Source organism: Curcuma longa, chromosome 5 (assembly GCF_044706935.1).
Source record: "Curcuma longa cultivar G26 ecotype Majalengka, Jawa Barat chromosome 5, ITB_CL_G26_1.1, whole genome shotgun sequence".
Taxonomy (NCBI): domain Eukaryota; kingdom Viridiplantae; phylum Streptophyta; class Magnoliopsida; order Zingiberales; family Zingiberaceae; genus Curcuma; species Curcuma longa.
In genome coordinates, this window is record NC_133865.1 from 10477739 (window position 1) to 10495550 (window position 17812).

At 42.4% G+C, this 17812-nt stretch overlaps 5 protein-coding genes across 6 annotated transcripts; 4 read left to right on the forward strand and 1 right to left on the reverse strand.

Annotated features, from left to right (window-relative positions):
* The first annotated feature begins 4347 nt into the window (after positions 1-4347).
* Positions 4348-6216, forward strand: LOC141829472 (putative pectinesterase/pectinesterase inhibitor 45). Its single transcript, XM_074716950.1, has 3 exons — positions 4348-5210; positions 5285-5445; positions 5519-6216. The coding sequence occupies exons 1-3, from the start codon at positions 4348-4350 to the stop codon at positions 6214-6216; spliced, it is 1722 nt and encodes a 573-aa protein (XP_074573051.1).
* A 512-nt stretch (positions 6217-6728) lies between these two features.
* Positions 6729-10205, forward strand: LOC141829473 (DNA repair protein RAD51 homolog 1). The gene is made up of 9 exons (XM_074716951.1): positions 6729-6824; positions 8147-8291; positions 8407-8517; positions 8593-8684; positions 8905-8999; positions 9076-9189; positions 9568-9697; positions 9791-9912; positions 9994-10205. The coding sequence occupies exons 1-9, from the start codon at positions 6729-6731 to the stop codon at positions 10115-10117; spliced, it is 1029 nt and encodes a 342-aa protein (XP_074573052.1). The 3' UTR covers positions 10118-10205.
* Positions 10206-11040: 835 nt separating this feature from the next.
* Positions 11041-13550, forward strand: LOC141830079 (cation/calcium exchanger 4-like). 2 transcript variants are annotated; one of them, XM_074717560.1, is made up of 2 exons: positions 11041-11271; positions 11365-13550. In XM_074717560.1, the coding sequence occupies exon 2, from the start codon at positions 11444-11446 to the stop codon at positions 13370-13372; it is 1929 nt and encodes a 642-aa protein (XP_074573661.1). In that variant the 5' UTR covers positions 11041-11271; positions 11365-11443; the 3' UTR covers positions 13373-13550. The 2 variants fall into 2 exon arrangements, with proteins under 2 accessions (XP_074573661.1, XP_074573660.1); XM_074717559.1 differs by having other exon boundaries at positions 11400-13550.
* A 657-nt stretch (positions 13551-14207) lies between these two features.
* On the forward strand, positions 14208-14816 carry LOC141829421 (large ribosomal subunit protein uL15x-like). The gene has a single exon (XM_074716880.1). It carries the CDS (start codon positions 14219-14221, stop codon positions 14666-14668), a length of 450 nt encoding a protein of 149 aa, XP_074572981.1. The 5' UTR covers positions 14208-14218; the 3' UTR covers positions 14669-14816.
* A 1079-nt stretch (positions 14817-15895) lies between these two features.
* On the reverse strand, positions 15896-17436 carry LOC141829861 (uncharacterized). The gene is made up of 3 exons (XM_074717345.1): positions 16965-17436; positions 16151-16585; positions 15896-15956 (listed from the first exon to the last, which is right to left on the reverse strand). The coding sequence occupies exons 1-3, from the start codon at positions 17348-17350 to the stop codon at positions 15896-15898; spliced, it is 882 nt and encodes a 293-aa protein (XP_074573446.1). The 5' UTR covers positions 17351-17436.
* Positions 17437-17812: the final 376 nt, after the last annotated feature.

Below are 17812 nucleotides of genomic sequence, written 5' to 3' on the forward strand. Positions count from 1 at the left end.
TCCACGGCGACCTAAGAGCATGGGGCTGCATTTGCATGTGGCAATGAATAGTTGTGAGCCAAGCAGGGACGGATTTAGGATTTTAAATTTAAGGAGCCGGATTGATGCTTCAATTGGGCTATGATTTGGAGCAAGTCATAGCAGGGCAGCATGATCGATGATCAAAAAAATCCAAACTCTTCCTCTATCTTCGGGGAAATAACTTTTGAAATGAAGAGTCGGTTGAAGGAGTTGATAGAAGAACTCGATTGAAAGAGTCAGTGAGAGAACTTGATTGAAAGAGTTGGTGAGAGAACTTGACAAAAGGAGCAAGAGGATTCGACTGAAGGAGTGAATGAGGATTCGATTGACGGAGTCAATTTCTTTAAATCACTGACTTCAGGGCGAGATGTGATCAATTTTTAGAAAGAATAATACTCATAATGAGGTTCACTAAGAGTTACTTAGTAGTGAGGTCCCTTTGATGCCTAAATTATCAAAGGGTCTAAAAAATAATATAAAATAAAGAAAATATATAATTAAGTAAATGAGAGTAAGAGAATAATAGAATATATGAGATAGTTATTTATCATAATACTAAAACATATCATATCATTCTTGTTCCGGAAAAAAATCGATAACAGTCAACCCACTAGTTAAGAAGATGTCACCTCAACCGATGCGGGCCCGAGTAGGAGGGGGATCTGCGAGATGAACACGAACAAACGGATTAGCTGGCGTCGGGGAATCACGGCAGGCCACTCCGACGCTCAAGTCAGTCCTCTGGTGAAAAGAATAGCAGTAGAAAGAACAGTTGTAGTAGTAAGAATGCAAGAGATTGGATATCTCATTAATACCTGTGTGGGAATTAATATACCTTCGAAGAGAACATTCCATTTGGCAGGGGGGCAAGCTGTGGTGGTATCCGGGGGACCAAGCCTGGACGTGTCTGACATCTGCACCAATAGGGTGGCATCTAGGAGACAGGGGCGATACTCCTATAACTGCCCTGCGGCGAGATGCCACACGTCACCTTTGTCGTTTAGCCGTAAGTAGAAAGGTGGCCGCAGGGACAGGAAGAGACATGGGGACGTGGGCGCAGCCTTCCCCTGCACGGCCGTTCGCACGCTTGACTGTCTGTATTGTAGTTGGGTGTTAGTAAGACTTGAGCATGGGTTGATGTCGGAGTGGGAAAAGTACCCGGGACCAGTGACAACTGAGTTTAACCGGGTGAAATGAACAAAGTAAGTGGTCGAGCGGATCAGACAGACTGAGCAACCTGCACATGTCGATTATGGGCGACCAGGTTAAGAGGCTTACCGGAGAACAATCATGGGAGGTATCGACCGGGCAGGTGACAAATAATGGGATGGCCGGGCGAGGCGGACATCTGGTCTAAGTCTATTTAGATGAGCCCAGTGACTGTAGGATCGAGTGCACGTGAGAGGGGGGGGGGGGTGAATCACGTGATTTTAAAAATTCGTTCGTTTAAGAAAAGTTAAGCTTTGAAAAATCGTGCAGCGGAAAATAAGAAATACGAAGTGGGAATTAAACACAGAGCGATTTTACTTCGTTCGGAGCCTTCGTCGACTCCTACTCGAAGGCCCAGGTTCCTTGAACCTTTACGTTGGGCAATCCACTAAAATCCTTAACCGGTGAAACCCCCGGTTGAGTGATCCGATACAAGGTAGGAAGTGTGACACCCCCACACTCCCTAATAATTAAGTACAAAGAATGTTAACAAAAAGTTCGTTACCCAACACAGACAGACTATCTGAAGCACCTCGGGTGTTGGGGTCAGTCTTCCGACAGCGGCCGGATGAAGTTGAATCAGAGTATCGACTGCAGCAGGGAGACGAGGAAGTGGAAGCGCAAGAGCTTTGACGACCCGAATTATGTTGAAGCACTGTTCAAGTTAATTCCAAAGAGAACGATTATCTGAAAGACTTCTACCAATTCCTTTATATAGGAATATGATGCTTGGATCAAGATCTGAATTTGATGCTTCAATTCCTATCCTGCACCGACACGTGTGATGAAGATTTAAAAGGGACTTTTATCCTTTTCAAGTTAACGTGCATGTGTGATAAAGATTTAAAAGGAACTTTTATCATTTTAAAGTTAACGTGCATGCATGGTTTAAGGGATAAAGCAACAAAAGAAATATTTATTATGGAAAAAATGTTCATGGAACTTTTATCCTTTTGAAAGTTAACGTTCAAAATAATAAACTAATTTATTATTTGATTGGAATAATAGATTTGCAAATTTAGCAAAATGAGAAATTATGAGGTGACATTTTTACAAACAGACCCCTACAAAATCATGTTAGTACAACAGTAAATACTAGCATAATTTATTTAGACTACAAATTCAAAGTTAATTAGATCCTGTCTCTGCAGACCAGAATATAACCATGTCTCAGTTTAGATCACCCAAATGGGTCTAGACTGGACTGCGCCTAAAGTCCAAAATTGGACTCGTCCTCACTGGTTCGCTCCTCCAGTAACTACCTCACTTACCTGATATGCAGCTCTACTTAACTCCTTAACCCACCAGGACTTCACTGCCCAAGGCTCAACCACCCTGGTCTTTCTGCCAAGTCTCAACCAACTTGGTCTTCGGCCAGTTGTCAGGCTCCGCGGACCTAACTGGACTTCCTGCCAGGGCTCAACCACCCTGGACTTCAGCCTGGTGTCTGGTTCTAAGTCTTTCGACCTTACACACTTAGTAAAAAGGTTAAACCCACAATAAACCTAACTTTAACTTTATTTGTCATTCATCAACACTTGAGTTTGACCGTTAGTGCAAACTGTACCAACAGTGACGGGTTACTCGGGAAACGACATAGGGGAGCAAGGCGGATCCGGAAATGGTTGAGACTGTGTTGTCTCGGTTAATAGGAGTACAAGCCCGAACTGGACGGGCAAGAAGACGGTGAATCCCATCCTGGTAGGCTGTGCGTTGCAACGGAATGGCCGGACAAGACGCCTGCCCAGGCTAGGTGGAACGGGTTGAATAAACTGGAATGGGTTGCATTATGAAGTGCCCGGGAAACACTCCAATAACGTGGGGTATCCTCGGGTCAGGCTGTAGTTAAATCATCCTGAGTAGATAGGCGAAAGGCCTGTGCTGGCCGGGCAAGATAGTGCTGGGACTCATCGTGGTAATCGTCTGGTCGGGGAAGCCGAGTGTCGGGTCCCATGACCCAGGGTAAGTTCCTAGGACCATTTAGGCCCCAGACCCTGGGACCGGAATTGTGGACCCCGTCAGATCGGCCAGGTAGGACGAACTATTAACCTTCCCCGCCACATTGGACCATGCGAGATCTACCACATCATTCTCCTTAGAGCTTCCCTACTCTTATCTTATATAGGAAGGGTGTCATAATCATCATATCTCTTTGCCTTTTGCTAACTATCCAATCTCTTCGAGTTATGATAACCGTTCGAATCTCTTTACATGCTAGAGAAGTTGAGAAGTTGGCTTGGCGATTCAAGAAGTCGGCAAATCAGACTTTGCCATGCGGCGCCCACGTTGACTAAAATCCTTACCTTGCCATATGACTCATATGTTAATCGAGTCCTCTCCGCCTACCATATGAAATCCTTTCTTACCTCTATAACATAAGCATCCGTTTTAAGTTTAATTAAAGGTTCTTGTAGTCTGATTGATTGGATAAGTGTCTGATCAATCACTCTGAGGTTCTTGGCGAGGAGGAGAATGTAGCCGAGATGTTATGATGCACGAATTTGAGAAAAGGTCAGGGGTTATCACCACGACTAACTCCGATGCTTAAGTTAATTCGGAGAGAGGGAGCAACCTATGCTAATGAAATGGAAGTATGTGATTCACGTATGGCGTGAAAATATATATAATAACACTTTCATGACTAAGTCACAAGTGACATTTACATAAAAATATTATCCTAAATTAAATTTCAAAATTATTTTATTGATCATCTAATACAAATGTATTCCAGCAGTAGCATCGGGAGAGTGACTTTAAATGCATATTTTAAAAAAAAATCACATAGAAAATATAACTAATTGTTATAAAAATATGATATAAAAATATATTTTACTATTTCTTTTTAGTATGATTTTTTATTAAAAAATAAAAAGTCAATTGCCAAGCTTATAAACAATATTTTAAAGGATTCTCATGATGTTAAGGTCAACGGCAACGTTTGGGTAAGATTTCAACGGTAATAACGACCACTGTTCCGCCATCGACGTTGCTCGTCCACAAGTAAAATTGCAGGAGGAGAATTGAATAAGAAGGAGCTCGATCCATTTCGAGACGTTCGTATTTACCTTTCTCCGTCTCTCTCTCTCTCTCGGCGGAGGGGAAGAGGAATAATAAACGATGGCGAATCAGTTCGACAAGCAGCTATCGGAGGGCCGGAAGGAAGAACGGAGGAAGCTTCTGTTTCTCGGCATCTCTGCCTGCTTTCTCCTCCTTCTCGTGGTCGGCGCGGTCGTCGGCAGCACCTACCAGGACGACGACGGCGGCGACGGCGACGGCTCCAACCTGAGTACCCACGCGATGCGCGCGTCGTCCAAGTCGGTGACGGCGCTATGCTCCTCCACGGACTACCCGCAGACGTGCGAGACGAGCCTGTCGAAGGCGGTGCCACCGGACACGGAGGACCCGAAGGTGCTGCTGAAGGCAGCGGTGTCGGTGGTGCTCGACGGGGTGAGCAAGGGGTTCCAGCATTCGAGGCTGCTCCGGAGCAACGACAGCCGCGTGCGCGGCGCCGTGCAGGACTGCCAGGAGATGTACGAGGACGCCAAGGGCGACATCAACGCCACTCTCCGGAGCATCATCGACCACGGCGTCGACAAGCTGCCGGCCCGCTCCCACGACATGCGCGCCTGGCTCAGCGCCGTCGTCACCTACCAGCAGACCTGCATCGATGGCTTCCCCGAAGGGGAGCTCAAGGAAAAGATGAAAGACGCAATGAAGAGCGCCAGGGAACTCACTAGCAACGCCCTCGCCATCATCGGCCAGGCCTCCAGCTTCCTCTCCCTCATCAATCTCCCGTCCCGCCGCCGCCGCCTCCTCAGCAGTGGCTTTCCTTCCTGGTTTAGCGAAGACGATCGTCGGATGCTCAAGGAGAGCATAAACGTCAAGCCCACGCCCAACGTCACGGTGGACAAGGACGGCGGAGGCGACTTCACCACCATTTCCGAGGCCCTCGCTAAGATGCCGGCGAGATACCAAGGAAGGTAATTAATTCCCAAACTGAGCATAAATCTGGGAGAGATGCCAAAATATGCTGATAAATTGATGGTTATTTTAGGTATGTGATCTACATTAAAACCGGCGTGTACGAAGAACAAGTGAACGTGACGAAGAACATGGTGGATGTGACCATGTACGGCGATGGACCGACGAACACGATCGTCACCGGCAGCAAGAACTTTATCGATGGCACAAGGACTTTTCTGACCGCTACATTCTGTAATCGATTACTTGTGTTTCTCATGCTGCTTCTTAATTTTTGATTGATTATGATGGATTTGGATTGATTCAGTGGCGGCCGGCGATAGATTCATGGCGATGGACATGACGTTCCGCAACACGGCGGGGGCGGAGAAGCACCAGGCGGTGGCGCTGCGGGTGGTGTCGGACATGTCGGTGTTCCTCAACTGCCGGATGGAGGGGTACCAGGACACGCTGTACGCGCACGCGCACCGCCAGTTCTACCGTGGCTGCGTCATCTCCGGCACCATCGACTTCATCTTCGGCGACGCCGCCGCCGTATTCCAGAACTGCCTCCTCGTCGTCCGCCGCCCGCTGCCCAACCAGCAGAACATCGTGACGGCGCAGGGCCGCGCCGACCGCCGCGAGACCACCGGCTTCGTCCTCCAGCGCTGCCGCTTCCGCGCCGACACCCTCCTCGCCGACGCCTCCCAGCCGGCGATCCGCAGCTACCTCGGCCGGCCGTGGAAGGAGTTCTCGAGGACGGTGATCATGGAGTCGGAGATCGACGAGTTCGTCAGCAAGGACGGGTACATGCCGTGGCAAGGCGACTTCGGGCTGAGCACGCTCTTCTACGCCGAGTACAACAACACGGGGCCGGGCGCCGCCACCGGCGACCGCGTGAAGTGGCCGGGCGTCCGCGTCATCGAGAGGGAGGAAGCCGTCAGGTACACCGTCGAGAGCTTCTTGGACGGGTCGAACTGGATTCCGGCGACCGGCGCGCCGGTTCTTTTGGGATTGAACTCTTAATCGAGCAACATGTACATGGATCGACGTCGTCGGAGTCGGAGAGGGAAGAACTAGGTGTTTACTTTGATTGATCGGTGGATTCATTTCTGAGTGAGGAGAATAAAACTAGTGCGCCATTGTTGGATATTTTATTGATTTCAACAGGAAAATAGCATCAAATCATGAAATCCAACACACACACACAAACTTATTACAAACATGAACAAAATCTAATCATGAAATTCATAGATTTTGTTATTATTTAATATTTTTTGACCCAAGCATCTTCTAATCTTCGATGGGTATAACTGTCATTTCAAGCATGTTTAATATCACGTGTTTGGCATGCGAATATTTTGAGAAATGGTAGTGGAACTTTTGGGGGGTATTTTCATAAAATCTGAAATATATTGGGGGCCTATGTAACTTTCGCAGCCTCGTAGTAATATTTCGCGGCGGGAGATCTTTTCGTTTCATTTTTTGAGAATCCCCTTCATCATTCTCACTGCCCTAGCTCGGCGGAGGGGGCGGGCATGGCGGCGGCGGCGCAGAAGCAGCAGAGGGTGGCGGAGGAGCAGGAAAAGGAGGAGGAGATGCAACATGGTCCTTTTCCCATAGAACATCTTCAGGTGCTCTGTTGCTTGAAACATTCAGTTTTTTTCTCCCTTATTTTCGGTCCGAAACCCTAATTCCTCGTTTCGTCCTTTTTCTTCTTCTTCTTCTTATTTATTTATCAAAATGGTCTTGGAGGTTGGTAGGGTTAGTAATCAGCGGAGCCATATTGGAAGGGGTCGGGTCGTTCTTCCACCGCAATCTTGAAGTTTTGTTTCCTCGCGGAATGAAGCAAATCTCCCGTTGTTTGTGTTTCGTCTGTTGGTGTTTGCTTAGTGCGTTCTGAAAGTTTTCACCTTTATCTTCTGTACATCGATTCTTCTTTGATTTACAGCATCAAGATTTACGGAACTGCAAATGGACCCTCCTGTTTCTGCATTCTTGATGAGTTGATTTTTTATCTTTGTTTGGGTATCTTTATTTGGATCTTTCGTCTAATCTGAACTGCTAGATATTTCTTATCGATAATAACAAGCCCGACATTTTCACAACATTTTCAGTAACTCGAAATTCTTGAAAATATTGAAATGCCGTATCCTCTGATGATGTTTGGTTCCAGGATTATCTTTTTAAAGTTATCTACTAAATACATACTTGAGATTTAGAAGTGCGAAATATGAAAACATGCACATTTGAGTCCAAAACCCACAATTCGAATGTTTCCAAAAAAATAACACAATTTATCAATGGTCCTAAAATTTGTGTTTTACTCCATGTAGCCATCCTTCTCATCCATGCAAAAATATGTGGGGTCTCATGGAGCCTTTCCAATCAGTTTCTGTGTCTGGACCCAAAAATTGCATGGGCATAGTGAAACCATTCAATGTGGTGATTTTGTCCCAAATAACCTGAATAAGGTCGTGGTCGCATAATAGATAACTAATTCGATGATTTTAGGGAAAAGGTAGTAAAAGATTTGTCACATTTGACCAACTTAGTCAGTAGTAGTGTGGGCTTGGGGTTTGACATATATTGTTGGTCAGCTCAAATTGATCCTCCTCAATATTCATAGTAGTGCTTCTTAAGTTAACATCTTCAGCAGTGTGACCGTTCGGGCAAAATTGAAACTTTAATGCTTTAAATTTGTTCTATTGCAAAGATTTCTTGCTTTTTGTTGACTATGATGGTTAGAAGAATCATAATTGTAGTAAACAAACTAGATACCCCCTAGTTATAAGTACCTAAGCTTGTAGAGGTAGTCGGTTTGCATAAATGTTGCATGTTTTCCTTCTGGATCAAATGGTAGCTTGATTTGTATTTCCATAGTCACTTCAAGAGGATGGATTTGTTATTTCCAACAATTTCAGTTAATATGTCAGTGAGTTCTTTTATTATGAAGGCATCTGGGATTGCTGCCGTAGATGTCAAGAAGCTAAAAGATGCTGGACTTTGTACTGTGGAATCTGTTGCATATACTCCAAGGAAAGATCTGCTGCAAATCAAAGGGATTAGTGATGCAAAAGTTGACAAAATAATTGAAGCGGGTAATTCTAAACTATCCTTGAGCAATTTAGAAATCCATTTATCTGTTGCCTGATAATTTATATATTATATGAACTTTCTGAGCATTATAATTTTGAATATTCAAATTGTGTACAGCTTCTAAGTTGGTACCTCTGGGATTTACTAGTGCAAGTCAACTCCATGCTCAACGCCTTGAAATAATTCAAATCACATCTGGGTCAAGGGAACTTGATAAGATCTTGGAGGGTAAATTCTTAGGATTTTGTTTTCAGCAGATAGCCATTGCATGTTTGCTCATTTGTCTTGACTTTCTGAATATAGGAGGAATTGAAACTGGATCTATTACTGAACTATATGGGGAGTTTCGTTCTGGTAAAACACAATTGTGCCACACTCTCTGTGTCACCTGTCAGGTATGTTTCGGTATCATATTGTGTTTTGAATGGTGACACATTATAAATTAGCCTTTACATGTATATATAGCTTTTATGTCACAGTCATTATTGTTTTTTATTGGTTTATAAAATTTCCTTGAACTTGCTTTTATTGGTTTTGTCATTAGTAATATTTTGGTCTATCCTAGTTCTGTTGCAAATTCAATTTCTCAAAACAACAAACTCTATTTGCTTTCAGCTTCCATTGGATCAAGGTGGTGGTGAAGGAAAGGCATTATATATCGATGCTGAGGGCACGTTTAGGCCTCAAAGGCTACTTCAGATTGCAGATAGGTTTGCAACAACATACTGGCATATAAGATATTTTACTGATTGATTTATACACAACTTCATTGACTAAACTTGACAGATTTGGATTGAACGGTGCCGATGTTTTAGAAAATGTAGCTTATGCTAGAGCATACAATACTGATCATCAGTCAAGGTTATTGCTGGAAGCAGCTTCAATGATGGTGGAAGCAAGGTATGTTTTTTTTGAATACTTGATTTCCTCATTTGATTTCGTCATTCTATGTCTGGATGACACTGAGCAGTAGTTTAGATGACTAATAACTTGAAAGATATATTTAACTAGCTTGTATATAAAATCTGATACGCCTAAGTGATTATAGTATGCAGATTTGTGTCTATATCAAATTACTAAGCAATTATGCGTTTGCTTACTGCTTCTATTAATGATATGTGTTTGGCTTTTCTTGCAAGTGGGATAGCACCTTCCCACACGCCGAGGAAAGTAGCGTTTGTTTAAGTTTTCTGTATTTTTTGCCTACCTCAAGGTTGGATGTGTGTAACTGAGGAAAAACTTTTCAGATATAACTCATCGGACTCTATTCTGATCCAGGTTTGCTCTTATGATAGTGGACAGTGCGACAGCTCTTTACAGAACAGATTTTTCTGGTAGAGGTGAACTGTCAGCCAGGCAAATGCATCTCGCAAAGTTCCTAAGGAGCCTTCAGAAATTGGCCGATGAAGTAACTACTGTTCTGTCTCTTAATCTTTTCAAGCAGATGCAATTTTAGTTGTTCCCCTTTGTCAATGCATTCTGAAAGTTGCTGGTTTTCTAGTTTGGGGTGGCCGTGGTCATTACTAATCAAGTCGTTGCACAAGTCGATGGATCTGCAATATTTGCCGGTCCACAAATCAAGCCTATCGGCGGAAACATCATGGCGCACGCCACCACAACAAGGTCCTCTTCAAGTTTTAAAATTTAAGCCTGGTCTACTCATGTTCTCTGTTTAAAATTTGAATTCTTTTGCTGTCTTGCCAGGCTTGCCTTGCGCAAGGGAAGGGCAGAAGAACGCATTTGTAAAGTGATAAGCTCGCCATGTTTAGCTGAAGCAGAAGCAAGGTTCCAGATATCTGCAGAAGGTGTCGCTGATGTAAAAGATTGATCGGCACATTAGTTGCCGTCCATGTTTTCTCGTCTCTTTTGTAAATGTAGAAACATGTGGGGATCATTCTGTAATATGGTTTTCTGACAGTTGAAATCAGTAATGCTAATTTCTATGTTACTCCTATAAAAAACATTTGAGATTTATTTTGTGGGACGGTTGGGATGATAGATTTTATCTTTTATTGAAATATTTTAGAATTTATAATTTTTGGGTATAGTTGAGTTGGTTATGACATAGCAGAGTTGTTGAAGTGGATAAGGGTTGAATTTCGATGAAGTTGAGGTAATGTTTTTTTTTTATCGTGATCAATTATAATTTTTTAATTTACTTTTTCATAGATGATCGTAAAGTTGATGGTGTGAGATTGTTGCTGATGGTGTGAGATTGTTGAGATGATAGATTTTATTTTTTTTATTGAAATATTTTGAAATTTATATTTAATTAAAATCAGTTATGGAACTTTAATTAAAATATTTCACTTCATATGCCAAAATAATGTAAGAAATCTTAGTTTACCTTCCGTTTTGCTTTTATAAAATAATTGGAGGTGCAAAAAGTTAATTTGACTATTAGCTCATAGTTTTATTAATTTGAAATAAATAATAAAAAAATTAGCTTGCTTATAACCGGATACATTAATTCTACTTTTTTACATAATTATTGAGTAAATTTCCATGCAATAAGGGAGATTAAGATTTTTCAGCAAAATTTAAAATATTTTTAATTTTTTTATAACAATATTTATTTATTTATTTATTTGTTTTATGGATTTTAAATAATTTAATAAAAATAACGGTGGGCCGGACCGGGCCTGAGCACCGTCACCACCTCTCCTCGTAGCCGTTCTCGTTGCGTATGCCGCTGGGCGAATTGAACCCCCTGGCGTCGTGACTCAAGTTGTGACCTTGAACATTCCCAGGTTTCGCGTGTTTTCGCCTTTCGGTGGCTTCGCTTGAGGATTGGGAAACTTCCTCGCCTCGAGTCGACGACCTCGTCGGTGCGCTTCCCGATCCTCAGTTCCATCAGAAAATCGATCCCTTTTTTGCCTTCAAACCCTAGATTCGGGGGGAAAAAAATCGACCAGTCAAGTTTTCCGTATCTTGGAATTCATCCAGCACAGTTCCAGCTTTCTGTGGCTCCGGCGACAAAAGGTATGCACTTCCGAAACCCTTATTTCATCCGCTTGCTTCCTCGAAATTGAGATTGTGTTCGATTGTACCTCCAATTTGATTCCCCCCGGGTAGGTTTTCTCTGAATGGGCCGTGTTTTCAAACCCTAGATTGCTGATGAACGGGTAAACTGCGGTCAGTGGAATTGGTTGTCATGGATGCTATCCAGAGACGGCGTCCTAGATCTCGAGCGATTTTTAATGCAATTTGCGCTCTGGCGCTGTTCTTCTTATTGTACAATGGAGAGAATGCCCTCAACCCTTTTCCTCCCCGCAGACCCTTTTATTCCTTCGGTCATCCTTCAAAATCCAGTATTTTGCTTCGTCGGAGAATGACGGAGCTCACTAATTCCACAAATGGTTCTTTGCCTGGAGATCAGATGCAAGAGTCATCTGAATCTCTCGCGAATCCCACTGTAGCCTGCACTGGCATAAACCGTCACGAGGGCTTTGCCACCCAATGTGATTTCTTGAAGGCCCATAGAGAGTGCTCTTCTGATGGAGTTATCGATTACATTACCTTTTTCTATTGCAACTGTGGGAAATTTCGCATCTTGGGATATGCTGTTCTTGCAATATGGCTAGCGGCTCTTTTCTACATGTTGGGGAATACAGCAGCAGATTACTTCTGTTGTAGCTTGGAGAAGCTCTCTAGCTTACTAAAGCTTCCACCCACAGTTGCTGGGGTAGCTTTGCTTCCACTTGGCAATGGTGCTCCAGATGTATTTGCTAGCATTGCAGCATTTATTGGTACAGATGCTGGTGAGGTTGGGATTAATAGTGTGTTGGGCGGAGCTGTCTTTGTGACTTGTATAGTCGTCGGAACTGTCTCACTAGTTGTTGCAGATAAGAATGTTCAGATTGATAGGAAATGCTTTGTCAGGGATATTAGCTTCTTTCTGTTGACATTACTATCATTGTCCTTGATTTTAGTTATTGGAAGAGTGACACTTTGGGGAGCAGTTCTCTTTGTTTCTATATATGTGATTTATGCCTTCACGGTCGCAGCAAATGAGTTGCTGTGGAAGCATGCTCGGAGGCTGAAGTTAGACATGGTTACTCCATTGCTCCCTGTTAGAGGAAGCATCTTTCCTCATGGCAGCGAAGAGTATGAGTCAATATACAACACTCTCCTTGAAGATGATCATGATGATGAGGTACCACAACTGCACAGTTCGTTGCCTCAATGGATGTGGGCTTCTCATGTGGCTATTTATTCGAATCATGGAAGCAGATCAAATTCCATGGATAACTCCAGGCCTTTATGGGGTTGGAATGAACAAGAGGAAGAAACTTCTGGTTTTTCATGTTCCAAACTATTTCTATTAATGGAAATGCCTTTGACTATTCCAAGAAGGTTAACCATTCCGATCGTTGAGGAAGAAAGATGGTCAAAACCATATGCTGTAGCAAGTGCTTTCTTAGCGCCTGTCCTTTTGGCAGCTGTTTGGGGTGGTCATGAGAATTCTGAAGTTAGCATCATCTCTTATTTTGTAGGTTGCATCTTTGGTGCTGTATTCTCAGTTCTTGCTTTCCTCTACACTAGCTCTGAGTCTCCGCCGCGAAGATACTTGTTTCCTTGGGTTTTAGGAGGGTTTATCATGAGCATAGTCTGGTTCTACATTATCGCTAATGAGCTGGTTGCACTTTTGGTGACCTCAGGTGTGATTTTGGGTATAAACCCTTCCATTCTGGGATTGACAGTATTGGCTTGGGGCAATTCAATGGGTGATCTAATGTCAGATGTTGCTCTGTCTGTAAACGGGGGAGACGGCGTGCAGATTGCCATGTCGGGGTGCTATGCAGGGCCCATGTTCAACACACTCGCCGGGCTAGGCATGTCAATGCTACTCGGTGCTTGGTCAACTTCGCCCAAATCCTATATGTTACCGCAAGATGGCACCTTGGTGTACACGATGCTGTTTCTCGTCTCTGGACTTGTCTGGGCTCTCATCATTTTACCGCGAAATGATATGCATCCTAACCGGACCTTGGGCATCGGCCTCATTGCACTTTACCTTGCATTCCTGACCATTAGAGTGAGCAATGCAATTTGGTTCTTCCCTTTGGCAGGATTACAATGACCATAAGAAGTGCTTGTTGTTGTTTGTTCTCTTGATCCACCATGAAAAGTGTTTGTTCTGATGTAGATTATGGATGGCAGAATTTACATTACACATCTTCAAAACTCTGAAAGCTCTTGTTATTGAACCTTTGTTGTATAGTTGTATTTGATGCCAAGGAAAGGCACTAATTGTTTGACTCTTTTTTAGTTTCTCTTAATTATAATAAATATTTATTTCAATTTAAAATTTTAAACTCTATTGACTGTGTTTAGAGGTGAGTATTCGGTTAAAATCGAACTGAATCAAATCGAATTAATTGAAAATCGAATAAATTGATTTTTTTGAACCAACCGAATCGATCGAATTTTTCAATAAAAATTGAACAAATCGAATTGATATTTTATCGGTTAATTCGGTTTTCGAACGAATTAATCGAATTTTTTTAAATATTATAAAAATTTTACTAATGAATTAGGAATTTTTAAAATTTATTAAATTTAAAATTTATAAATTATTTTAATTAATTTGATTAATTCGGTTTAATCGAATAAGAAATTTTAAAATCGAAATCGAACCGAATTAATCGATTTTTTAAAAAAAATAACTGAATTTCTGAAATAACTGAATCGAATTTTTAATTCGGTTCGATTTGATCGGTTTATTCGATTTAATCAAATTTTTGCTCACCCCTAATTAGGTTCCCTTATTCCACATGATTTATTTGGGCCTTGATGGGCCCATGAAAGCAAAGGACTAGGCGGGCTCCGGAAGGCCCATCATCATCAGGTCACTTCTCATTCGAATACTATAAAATCCTCTCTCGGTTCTTTTCGAAACCCTAGCGGCTGCAGCAGGAGGACGGCGATGACGACCCGCTTGAAGAAGAATCGGAAGAAGCGAGGCCACGTGAGCGCCGGCCACGGCCGCATCGGGAAGCACCGGAAGCACCCGGGAGGCCGCGGGAACGCCGGCGGTATGCACCACCACCGCATCCTTTTCGACAAGTACCACCCGGGCTACTTCGGCAAGGTCGGCATGCGCTACTTCCACCGCCTCCGCAATAAGTTCCACTGCCCCATCGTCAACGTCGACACTCTCTGGTCGCTCGTGCCTGAGGGCGTGAAGGAGTCGACCGCCGGAGCCAAAGATGGTTCCGTTCCGCTGCTAGATGTGACGCAGTATGGCTACTTCAAGGTGCTCGGCAAGGGGTCGCTTCCGCCTTCCCTCCCTATCGTCGTGAAAACCAAGCTCATATCGAAGATCGCGGAGAAGAAGATCAAGGAGGCCGGCGGCGCTGTCGTGCTCACTGCCTGAGTGGGCATTTGATCTTTCGTTTAGGTATTTTACATTCGTACTTCAATTTCATTCTGGAAACCCTAGTACGGAAAACCTTCTTCTGGATTTGATACTGGTTTTTCATTCGACATTTTCGTTAATCCGATTGCAAAATTGAATTTTCTTAGATGTGTTCTGTTGGTTTTAATGGTTACATTGCCTTCAGAGTTTCGATTTACGATTCTTAAATCCATATCAGTTGTAATCGTTGGTAAAATTGTGAACTAATAAGCGCTTTCAAACATGCTGAAATCCAAACCTCATCAACCATGTCAATAAAACCTACAATTTTGCACCTAAATGTTCAAATGCCTTCCCTGTTGCTGGAACTGTATGAGGGAAAAGATGAATTTCAAAATGGTCATTCATCATCTTTCATTCTTGCTGTTTTCCTTATTCTTCTTCATCTCTACTCTCAATTTCTCACTTTTCTCTTGTAAATTAGGCATTAATTAGTTTCTTTTGGCCCTTGGGAATTTTAAATTGGTTATTCATTTCAAAATTTCCATTTTGTGTGCTACATCAATTATTTGCTCAATGAACTTTTAGATTGAATTCACATGAAATGACTTCTAGAGTTCTACTTGAAGAAGAAGAGTTCCTTGTCTCTTAGTTGCTATGAAATCTCATAGGTATCTTGTTTTATTTAGCAGCCATTTAACTCTTAATTTTCTCTGGGATGTTCTTTTGGTGCTAGAATAAGATTGATAAGAATAGGAATATTTTCAATATAATAATAATAATAATGTGTTTGGTTATGGCTCTTTTATTTTCTATTATTTTTTATGAAATGAATTCTCATATTTAATAATAAAATTAAAAATATTTATTCTGTATTAAAATCTTTAAAAAAATATATTGTTTAATTATTTATGTATGGTAATTAAGGAATCTCAATATATTTGAGTGTTCATTTTCAGTATATCTGAGGTTCTTGGACATGTATCAAACCTATTTAATCAGGACTTTATCAGAGTGTTCATTTTAAATAGCGAACTAACATCGACATTGTTTATAATATATAATATTTGCCTTTTATATAAAAAAGGAGATTTTCACAAATTTGAACATGTCAACTTACCAAAGAGATATATTTAAAAATTTTACTTTTTAAAAATAATTATGATAAAAAAATTGATCACGAGTTGATTTGTAGTGAACTTTATATTTTATAAATTAATTTGTGCTTTAAAAAATACTTTTTTATCACTTTGAATTTGTTAATATTATTAGAAAGAGATTGATAGCACACATCTGCCCACTTTCACTGGAGCAGGAACACATAAATATAATGTTACATGATAGTGAAGATGTAAATAATGCATGATGATGGCTTAAGTACAAGAGAGAGTAAATCCATACTATTAATAGATCACAGGACTTAGTTTCTCTTAGTCAGTATAGAACCCTTCTGTGAGTTTGCAGATTCAGATATATAGTAAGACATTAAAAAGAAAGTACCTGTTGAATCCAAGATAGACATGACCAAAAGTACCCCTGCCAAGTAATTTTCCTTTCTTCCACTGTAACTTCGGAGAGCGTGAAGAGGAGGAGGATGGAGAATGAGAACTGCTGGGAGAACTTGGTGGAAGAGGTAGAGGATGAGGAGGGCTGGGTAAATTATCTTGCCAGCTGTTTGGGGACGTTGGAAATAAACCAAATGAACTGGGATGCACAGGTGAAGTAGGAAAGTGATGCCCTCTCAGACCAGGGGAAGGATTTGCAGTCCTTCTACTAAATATGGTCTCTGTGGAAGTTTGAGCATGAGGATAACCATTTTCCCTATCCGGATGCTCTGAAACTGGACTGCAGGAGAAAATTTGCCTGTCTTCAGCCGCGTGCTCATGTCTTTGCACATCATTTCTGCCTCCCATTAAGTTGACATGGTCAGAGTACCTACAATGAGAAGGCAAACTAAATCTTAAGCAATCCAACTACAGGTTACAAACAACGATGTTCCAATTAAGGCAGGGATTCCTGAAGAAAGTTAGTATGGACTTGATAGGAACCATTTCATCAGACAGTTCACTCATGTAAAAGGAAGACACAGTTTGAATTATGGGAAAATATTTGACCAATAAGCTGTAGCACCATATGGTTAAGGGATAAGACTTTTCTCAATATCGCTGAGGCAAGAAATTTTACCGTTAGGAGCGCAAAAATCGTATCTTTAGAAGAAAATATGCAAAACCCAAAATCAAAGAGAGATCCTCCAAGACAATCAATTTTTCCCACTACAACAAGTGAAAAATCCAACTCAAATAAACAGAAATACCTATAGGATGCAAGATCCGGCCTCTCATCCGACGACCCAGAGGAGCTGTTACTTGACGCCGACGCTGAAGACGATGCAAACCCCGCCGGCACGCCCTGCAAAGAGATCTCGGAAGGAAGCGGCAGAGGGTGACCAAACATGAATCCCGTCGCAGCTCCACCTACTACCCTGCCGCCGCCGCCGCCGCCGACAAGCGGATGACCCCCACTCTTCCTAGAGACCAGCTCGTCAAAGATACTATCTTTCTCCTTATTTCCGCGCCTCACCACCTCATCCTGGTCTTCAAGCGTCCCCAGCGGCGTCCGCGGCGTCTCCGGCTCCTTCGTTCGAGGGCTGGAGGTCGACTTCGACTTGGACTTAGACTTCCCCTTCCACCACGCCGGCATCTCCGCGACACGAGGGATCTCGATCTACTCGGCAGCCGAATTCCAACTGACCGCAGCCAGAAGAAGGATAAGGGAGATCGATTTGGGGACAAGATGAGAGGATATATATAAAATGATACTATTTATGGCTGTAGGTGTTTGAAATTCTTTTGATATCGTGTACGATCATGTGTTTTAAAACGCGCATAATATCACTCCAGTCTTTCTCTCCGTGTTTTTGTATGTCGGAAAAATTTACTAAAAATGAAGAGGGCAAGGGTGAGTTGGTTACGACGCAGCAGACTTGCAGAAGAGGGCAAGGGTTCGAATCCTAGCGAAGCCAAACAATACCATCCTGCGTCGTAACCAACTGTACTTTCTCGATTTACCTCTTCATAGATGGTGGCGGATCCATCTTTTTTTGCAGAAAAATAAAAAAGGATTGAATCTTGATGAAATCAAGATAATATTCTCTTTCGTTAG

Excerpts from the sequence above, each read along its gene's own strand:
- LOC141829472 (XM_074716950.1), top strand. The coding sequence starts at position 4,348 with ATGGCGAATCAGTTCGACAAGCAGCTATCGGAGGGCCGGAAGGAAGAA. Across the intron at positions 5,211-5,284 it reads CCGGCGAGATACCAAGGAAG|GTATGTGATCTACATTAAAA; the intron begins GTAATTAATTCC and ends TGGTTATTTTAG. Across the intron at positions 5,446-5,518 it reads TTTTCTGACCGCTACATTCT|TGGCGGCCGGCGATAGATTC; the intron begins GTAATCGATTAC and ends GGATTGATTCAG.
- LOC141829473 (XM_074716951.1), top strand. The coding sequence starts at position 6,729 with ATGGCGGCGGCGGCGCAGAAGCAGCAGAGGGTGGCGGAGGAGCAGGAA. Across the intron at positions 8,292-8,406 it reads TGACAAAATAATTGAAGCGG|CTTCTAAGTTGGTACCTCTG; the intron begins GTAATTCTAAAC and ends AATTGTGTACAG. Across the intron at positions 8,518-8,592 it reads ACTTGATAAGATCTTGGAGG|GAGGAATTGAAACTGGATCT; the intron begins GTAAATTCTTAG and ends TTCTGAATATAG.
- LOC141830079 (XM_074717560.1), top strand. The coding sequence starts at position 11,444 with ATGGATGCTATCCAGAGACGGCGTCCTAGATCTCGAGCGATTTTTAAT.
- LOC141829421 (XM_074716880.1), top strand. The coding sequence starts at position 14,219 with ATGACGACCCGCTTGAAGAAGAATCGGAAGAAGCGAGGCCACGTGAGC.
- LOC141829861 (XM_074717345.1), bottom strand. The coding sequence starts at position 17,350 with ATGCCGGCGTGGTGGAAGGGGAAGTCTAAGTCCAAGTCGAAGTCGACC. Across the intron at positions 16,586-16,964 it reads CCGGATCTTGCATCCTATAG|GTACTCTGACCATGTCAACT; the intron begins GTATTTCTGTTT and ends TTCTCATTGTAG. Across the intron at positions 15,957-16,150 it reads GTCTATCTTGGATTCAACAG|TGAAAGTGGGCAGATGTGTG; the intron begins GTACTTTCTTTT and ends TTCCTGCTCCAG.